The sequence below is a fragment of the Petaurus breviceps genome, unplaced genomic scaffold (genome assembly GCF_028583685.1).
Source record: "Petaurus breviceps papuanus isolate PSGF00001 unplaced genomic scaffold, PetGlider_PUasm1.0 140, whole genome shotgun sequence".
NCBI lineage: Eukaryota > Metazoa > Chordata > Mammalia > Diprotodontia > Petauridae > Petaurus > Petaurus breviceps.
The window spans coordinates 19,465,660-19,474,292 of record NW_027185698.1 but is presented as its reverse complement, the minus strand read 5'-3'; the positions used below and the strand labels follow the sequence as shown (position 1 = coordinate 19,474,292).

The 8,633-nt window shown below is 38.2% G+C and overlaps 1 protein-coding gene across 2 annotated transcripts in view; it reads left to right on the top strand.

Moving 5' to 3' along the window:
* Positions 1 to 6: 6 nt before the first annotated feature.
* The window catches only part of LOC138146920 (cytosolic beta-glucosidase-like), a 114,915-nt gene continuing 106,288 nt past the window's right edge, over positions 7 to 8,633 (top strand). For both annotated transcript variants that reach the window (XM_069069085.1, XM_069069081.1), the window contains exon 1: positions 7 to 194. In XM_069069085.1, the coding sequence (XP_068925186.1) occupies positions 104 to 194 (91 nt within the window). In that variant the 5' untranslated portion in view covers positions 7 to 103. The remainder of the gene's footprint in view (positions 195 to 8,633) is intronic.

The following is an 8,633-nucleotide window of genomic DNA, read 5'->3' as shown; positions in this document are numbered from 1 at the left end:
CACTTCTTCTCCCTGTTTGCCTGTCTGCCCTGTGGCACTCTCTAGTGATCTCTGCTTGGCCGCTATTTACTTGTTGTTCTCTGGAAATCCCTGGACAGTGACAATGGCTTTTTCCAGCAGTTCATACCCAGAAGAATTGACCTTCCCAGAAGGATTTGGTTGGGGAGCATCCACAGCAGCATATCAAGTGGAAGGTAAGATGTTCCATAGGAATTTGAATAGAAAAGGGTGGGAGGAATGACAAAAGAAGACAGTATTGGGATTTGTGTGGCTTCATTTTTTTTCTTGTTTTCTTAAATTTTATTGTTACCTTTTGTTTTTACATCATTTATATTTCCAAATATGTACCTTCCTCCACTCAGTGGGCCACACCTATAACAGAATAAAAAAGAAAGGGTGAAAAAGGGTAGATCAGAAAAACTAATCTAATAGTAGATGCAATGTTCCATATACATCTTCAAATGAGAGAAAATTATATTTTTCTTCTTATTCAGGGACAAATTTAATCATTATAATAAAATTGTGCCAAATTCAGAGCTTTTCTTTTCTCTTCTTGTTATTCTTTCCAACTACATTGTGATGGTCATTGTATATATTGTTTCCTTGGTTCTCATTTCTTTACTCTGTATCTGTTCATATAAAAATTTCCCATGCTTCTCTAAATTCTTTATATTCATGTTTTCTTACAGTTTAGTAATATTCCATCATTTTCACTTACCACAATTTGTTTAGCCATTCTCTAGCAGATGGGTACCTACTTTGGTTTACAATTCTTTGCTACTACAATAAGTGCTGCCCTAAATATTTTGGTGTGTATAAGATTTTACATTCTGTCTTTATTCTCCTTGGGGTATATGCCTAGTTGTAAGACCTCTAGTTCAAAGGTCATTTTGTTAGCATAGAAGCATGTTTTATAGTGAATAGAAAGCCAATCTAGATACCAAAATCCCACCTCTGGTCCATACTTACTGTTCTATTTATTTCTCTTATACTCTCAGTTGCACAAAAGATTGCAGAGAAGGTGCTGACCTGAATTAGTAGAGGGAGCTTGTCTACCCAGGAGCTTCCTCTCCCAAGGAAAGCATAGCTCTGGTTACTACCACCTGTCATTTTTAGCATGATTCCAAATTCTTTTCTGGAATGTTTGAACCAATTTACAGCTCCAACACCAACAGGTCTGTCTTTCCACAACTTCTCAAACATTGACTATTATTGTGTTTCATCATCTTTGTGTGACTTCAACTTGATAAGATCATTTGCACTTCTCATGAGAAGGCAGATACTCTTAATTTTGTCCTGAGCCCCTCTAGGGTAGGGAGGAACTAAAAATAATAAAAACAGATATGATAGCTGACTGCGTCATCCCTCCTACCAGGCAGAAGCATCACGCTATGATGGCAAAATGGACAGAGAATTTCATGCTGTTGGGGACCTTAGAGATTATTCTTAGAGACCTTCTGCTCCTCTGCCTCCAGATATAGGACTATTTCTAGTTCTTGGAACACCTGGCTATAACATACAATGGTTCTATAATGATGGCTCATCTCACTTTTTGGAACCCCAGCATTATTAGGAATAATAATCATCATACTGTCTTTCTTACTAGATTGTTTTGAAACTTTTGAAACTTTTTTTTAAACTTTAAATTGCTATATAACTGTGTACTGTGGTGAAAGAACATGATTCAGTATCCTGGAGGGGTGAATGTATCATGAGAGATTAAAGGAAGAAAGAATCGCTTTGGGGTGTATGAGGTACATTGATAAGCAAAGGTTTCCTGCAGCTGCAGATCTCTGACCTAGGTGAATCAATTCATAAAATCATAGAGTCTCATAGATGGAAGGGCCTCAGAAGTTAAGTAGTCCAGTTGGCCCCTCTCATGAGCAGGAACCTGCCAAAGCAGCCCAGTCAACTTTCAAATTGCTTGAATATATATTGAATATATGAAGTATATGAAGAGACAATTTCTATCACCAAGTCTAAATCTACCCCTGAAATTTCGACTTTTTTTCCTCTAGTTTTGGTCTCTGAGGCCAAACAGAGCCACACCAACTTCTTTTCTACACAATGGCCTCCTAAATACTTGAAGATAGCTGGAATGTGCCCCCTCTCCACCTATATTCTGAGTTAGTATTAGGCCTGGAGTCAGGAAGATCTGAGTTCAAATTTGACCTGAGACACAAGTCACTTTACCCACATTTGTCTCAGTTTTCTTAACTACAAAATGGAGATTATAATAGCATCTACCTGCCAGGATTGTTATGAAGATCAAATGAGATAATATTTTTAAAGTGCTTAGCACAGTAACTGGCATATAGTAAGTACTACATGAATGCTTATTCTCTTCTTTTCTCCTTATGCATGGGAAATGTCATGTGAAAAATCATGGAGTTAAGTAAGTCAACAAGCATTTATTCAGTGCTTACTCTGTGCCAGACACTATACTACATGTTGTGGATACAAATACACAGAATGAAAGACAATCCCTGGGCTCAAGGAGTTTACATTCTAATGGAAGAACATAACAAATACAAGGATAAAAGAAATCTACAAAGCAAGAGAGGAAAGAATAGAATGGCATCAGGGGACAATGAATAATGCCAGTTTTACTGGACCCAAGAGTGGGTACAGGAGAATAGTGTGAATAAAACTGGAAAGTTGGACTGAAAGTCTTCTTTATTCATAGCCCCTTTGCTTCTCTTTCTAACTGCTTTACTATTTATCAATTTTAAGAAGTGTTTAATGTTCTTTATATCAGAGTTGGCTATATAGCGATTTGAGCTTTTTGGAGGAAAGGCTTGATATAAATCTGAAAAGTAAATAATAAATAAAAGGTGTAAGCAGGAGGAAAATGATGTGTTTTACATGAGTCATAAAGAGCATTGTAAAAACTGTAAAATAATATTTGTTAAGCTAAAAGGCAGGAAGAAAAATATAGATGGTGCCTGTATATGATATGAGTGACTTAAATGCAATATTTATAAGAAAGTAGCAATTGTTATTATTTCAACCCTTCATATTTCGACTGTTCTCCATTTATGGCCAGATAGAAGGTTCAGCATATAATAGCATGGCATTTAGCTGACCTCTTTAGAAGATCATTCTGCATAGAAGCATATGATGCTAAAGACTCAGTACTGCAACACTTGTGTGCTGACAACTCCCAGTGACTTTGGTGAAAATTGGATAAAATATCACAAATTTCAGTTGCTTAAAATTATCTTTTTAATTTATTCTTTGTGGGGTAAAATGTGTGGTCCCTACGTAGGCAAAACTCTATTTTCTATAAAAATAGCAGGAAAGAATTCATCAAAAGCTTTACTAAAATCTTGATGACTAATATCTACCACAGGCCTCTAATCTACTAGTTTAATAACCCTGTCCATCTCCCATAAATTGCCTTTGTTTACATCATGTAATCTTACTTTATGATTATTTCTTCTTTTTCTAGATGTCCACTAATTATGTAAATTGTTAGAATATAAACTCACTTGGGGTAGGATTGTTTCATTCTTTGTACTTGTATCTTTTGAAGGAGTCCTGTTAAATTCTTTTTATTACACAAAGATGGTCTTGTTGCCTAACCAGGGGGAGTCAAAACAGGGAAAAATAAACTATAGAATATATTTATATATGTATGCATATGTTCTCATCTTACTTTACATCAATGTAGAGATGATCAGTAACAGAGAAAGTGATCTTGAAGTTCCTTTTGTAGAACTCTTATGGGTTCTAGAAAAGCATGTCATTTAGAAAAACAATGGTGAAGGTCCCCTTAGTTCTATGGGAGCAATGTTTAGCCACCTGGGTGAAACATGGCAATGGCAAGCAGGGGGGTCAATGTCTCTGGAATTTAAGTATTTTTAGATTTGTGACTATCAATTGATCAATATTACAATGGGATGTTTTTTCGGGGGGAGGGAAAGAAACACTTGTGATTTCATCACTGTAGGGTACTCCAAGTAAGGAACTGCCTTTTCCAAAGCAGATCACCATTACCTTTTCTGCAACTTATAAATCACTGAGAAATTAAGGGACTTGCTTACTGTAACACAACCAGTGTTAAGTCAGAGGAAGGATAGGTCTTCTAACTCCATTATGCAATGCTACCTCTCCAGTGTGCTTTCCCTACATTACAGTGTCATTTGATTATCAAAGAATCATGGAAGGACAAAATGGAAATAACACTTTGAAATATATTCTTTTTTCAAACCACAAATCTTATCTACAACCTCTTCTCTGACCAGTCATCATCCACTTTCCACCTGAAGGCCCCCAGGTCAGGACACAAGTATATGTTCCATAGATGCCTGTGAACATTTTCACTGTCTCTTACTTCTCTAATCCATTAACAACAGCCCAACTTTAGAAGGCAGATCTGTTCCAACAGTAACTGGGATGGTTTAAAGCTTCATTGTTTGAAGGATGATGTTAATTTGAGAGACACTTGCCATTTCCTTCTCCAGCTCATTTTACAGATGAGAAAACTGAGGCAAACAGGGTGAAGTGACTTGGCCAGGGTCATACAGTTAGTCCATGTCTGAGGCCAGATTTGATCTCAGGAAGATGAGTCTTCCCTACTGCAGGCCCACTATTATATCCACTGCCACCTAGTTGCCCTTAATTTAGAAAGGCCAAGGTCACCCACTGCATCTTGGGCCATTGCCAGTGGTCTTGACCTTTGTCTTACCACCAGACTTCCATGGCTTTGGAAGGGAGAGTGAGGCTGATGAATCTGCCTCACTCAAATCCAATGCACTGGCAAGTCAAGACGTTGCCCTTGTAATGTCATCAGTCCTCTTCGAGAACAAAGGATAAAGAACAGCAACAGGGTCTATGTGTTTCTTGTAGACCATAGTATTTGCCTTCATCCAGCTTGGGAAATATACGTGTTTCTTAAATGCAAAAACTTAATAGTTTTGATTGATTTTAAAGAGGGTTTGAGGTTATAGGTTTCAATTTCTTCAGGTTCATCTCCCTCAGCACTTTCTTTCCTAAATCTCTCCTTCTTGTCCTAAGAAAGGTGCTTGTGCCTATAATCAACCTTTGATTCCTTTCCCTTTCTTCTCAGGCAGCAATAGTTGCATTCTAGAAGATTTTCCTCTTTACCTACCTCTAAGATAGGGGTTCTTAACCAATTTGTGTGTGTGTGTGTGTGTGTGTATGTGTGTGATGGACCTCTTTAGCAGACTGATGAAGGCTATGGACCTCTTATCAAAATCATATTTTTTTCTTTTTTCTTGTTGCTTAATTTACAATTTTGAGGGAATGCTCAATTCCAGTTAGATATTAATAATAATAAAGATGACATTTTTCATATCCAAGTTCTTGGACCTCCTCAGAATGATTCTAAATGTTTAAAATCAACCATATAAGATCATATTAAAAATCTAGTATTAAAATATTAGAAAAAGAAACACACCTAACTTCATAGACCCCGATTTCAGAAACCCTGCTTTAGTTATAGTCAGTTAAAAACCCATTTATTAAGAACATACAGGGTACAAAACTCTATTAAGCACTGAAATTGATATATACAAGTAGTAAGACATTATTTCCTTTACTGTCATGAAGCTAGAATGTGGTAGGGGAGATAATTTATGCACAAATAGCCATAATGGTAAGTAACCTAAGTTTCTGAGCAAATAATAAAGGGGTCTCAGCCAGAAAGAAAAGCCGGCACATTGCCTGAGCTGGAAGTATTGGGGCAGAACTGTTCTCAAGGTTAAATAAGGACTTAATGCCCAGGTCCCCAACAATTTGCAAGCTCAGTCTGTTTACTGGATCTGGCAGGATGCAATTCACAGTATGTCCTTCTCCCCTCTTCAGTAAGTCCTAGTCCTTGAAGAGATAGATGACTTCTCTATAATAATCCTTTGTGCAAACAGCTAACCTGCTTATGTAGAAAAGAAACAAAGTAGAGAGTCTGTAATACACCAGGCAGTAAATGAATTAACAGTGAAGAAAACTGAATAAGGGCTTTGTGAGTGATAGAGATATGGGAACTTTTTGCAAAGCCATGCAGGAATACAGAAGGAAAAAAAATGTATAGAGAGGATTATTGATTTTTTTGTAGGGCTTTTCCCTTCTGGTTTTATATTTGTGGGTATCTACCCCCATCTCCCCACCCAGTTCTTGATAGTCTGGCTCAGCTCAGTTGGGAACATAGAGAACCTTGCATTCATCCAAGATTATGTGTGAGCATAGAGACAGAATCACAAAAAAAAAGTTACTCAAGGACTTGTGTAATCTCCTCACCCCCATGCCTAACACAGACACACAGACTCACAGAGACACAAACACCTACCCCACCGAGCAACTAAGTTTGCTGAGGGATGGCTGACCTGGAAGTCCAGAACTGCATACTGGAGAGGCAAAAGTCAAGAAAACAAAAAATGCTTTTAGAGCTATGCCTGTCTGAGTTTACAAGGGGAGGGGATTACTAATAAAAAAGGTCTCCTGTTCATCTCTGACTTGTGCCTCAGGTCAGAATCAGTTGCATCCTCTTTAGCCTGGGGTAGCACGAAGGTAGAAAGGAAAAAAAAAGAGTTGCATAAGTGGGAATAAAAGAAAGTACTCCATCACTATCGTCTGGCTGTCTGCACCTCCAAGGGATACAGAAAATGAAATGGAGGTTTAGATGTTTCTATAAGGATCTGTGACCCAAGGGTCACTTTTTCTGCTTTCTGGTCCTGCAGGAGGAACCAGATATCTATTTGCACCCTCTGCTGCACAGAGTGAGATTTGGTCTCATTCTGTGCTGGAGGTGGTTACAGATACCTCATACTGTGCCCAAACCCTGGACTTCATCACTCTAATAAGGTAGTAAAAGAATCCCAAGGAGGGAAAGATGATTTCTGTTGGGGGAATATCAAGACTTGCCAGAAGAGGTGGTACCTGAACTAAGTGATGCAGGAGGGATAGATGCTGGGGTAGGCTGCTCCAGGTAAGAGAAAAGAGGTTGGAAAATGCCAGAGGTCTTTGTGGGGATGAGAAGCAGTCCAATTTGCCTGGAGCTTAAAGTATATGAAAGAGAGTAAGGGGAGCCAAAGCTGGAAATCGGGATCAATGTCACTTCCTCAATTATCCTGATATTATTGGATTCAGGGTCAGTTCAGTCCTAAGTACATTAGTGAATGACAGGAGCTTCCTCTTCGCTGCTCCTATTCTTTATTGGTTTTTCTCTCCAGGGCATTCTACCTAGCCTTTCCTTCCCTCACTGCACAGAACACCGTGCTCCCAAGTCTCTCCTTGCCTCCATAAAAACCATACTTCTTTTGTTCCCTACATCCTGAGGACCTTGATTCCTTTTGGGTGACAGCTTACCAGTCTGGTCAGTGGTCATGAGACCATGCCAAATGAAGATCAGTTGAAGGGGTTAGAGATATGTAGTTGTTTGGTGGGGTCTGACTCTTTGTGACCCCATTTTGGAATTTTCTCGGCAAAGATAGTGTGCCACCTAGCTGTCCTAATTTAGTATAATACATTTTTATTTAATTGAAATAAGTGAGCTGAGGTGACATACAAGGGGATATTATAGCTATTTTCAGGTATTTGAAAGACCAGGAAGAGATATTTAATTTACCTTACCTGATCCAAGTTAGGAGCAGTAGGTAGATGTTGCAGAGCAGCAGGTAGAGTAAAGGGAAGGCTTAATGATTTGGACTGTCCCCCATGTGAAAGATCTTCAAGTGAAGACTGGAGAGGCAATTATTGGGCATGCATTTCCTTCAAACTCTCACATGCTATGATTCTATACGTTAGTTTGTGTTTGTGCTGTGGGTACACCCTAATCCATGGATGAAACCTTCTTTCTTTTTTTAAAAACAGGAAAAAAAACAGGAATAATGATAACAACAGCAGCAAGCAATGATACTACTAGCCAGAATTTATATGGAAGCTAAGGTTTACAAAGCATTTTACAAGAATTATTTCATTTGGTCTTCACAATAGCCCTGGGATGGGGGTGCATTGTACAGAAGAGAAAATTGAGACTGAGAGAGTTAAGTGACCTCCCCAAGATCATGCAGCTATCTGAGGCCAAATTTGAACTCAGGTCTTTCTGCTCCCAGGTCAAGAACTCTATTCACTTTGACTCCTAGCTGGCATAATGCCTTATTGGGGGGTTTTATTTGGTGATGGTATTTAGGTGGTTAGAAGCCCCTCCCTTAATCCTGACCATGGAGGCATCTGGTGTATGGGAGCATCATCTGGGGGCCACCCAACTGAATACATAAGTAGTAGCTTTTTCTTAAAATCATTCCCCTTTTGTTTACTAGGATGGTTAATCAAAATTTATCACAAAATGCGCTAAAACCCAACCTAACAAATTTAAAACCACCAGTTGTTTTAGAATTTGATGACCAAAACCACTGATCTTTTTTAGCATGGAGAGTTAAGTTAATTATACTATAGTATGTTATGTCTCACCTTCTCCCAAATAAAATTAACATCAGATTGAAATATATTTTTAGGTTTAATAGTCAATAGGAAAATTCTTCAGACTTTTTTTTGCCCTTGTATCATTTCAAATTTGTAATGCCTTTACTTTTAAGATAGCTTAAAAAGAGGGGACTCCTTAGAAGGAAGTACCTATTCAAAATGCTGGCTATTGATTATGTATCCTAAAGAGA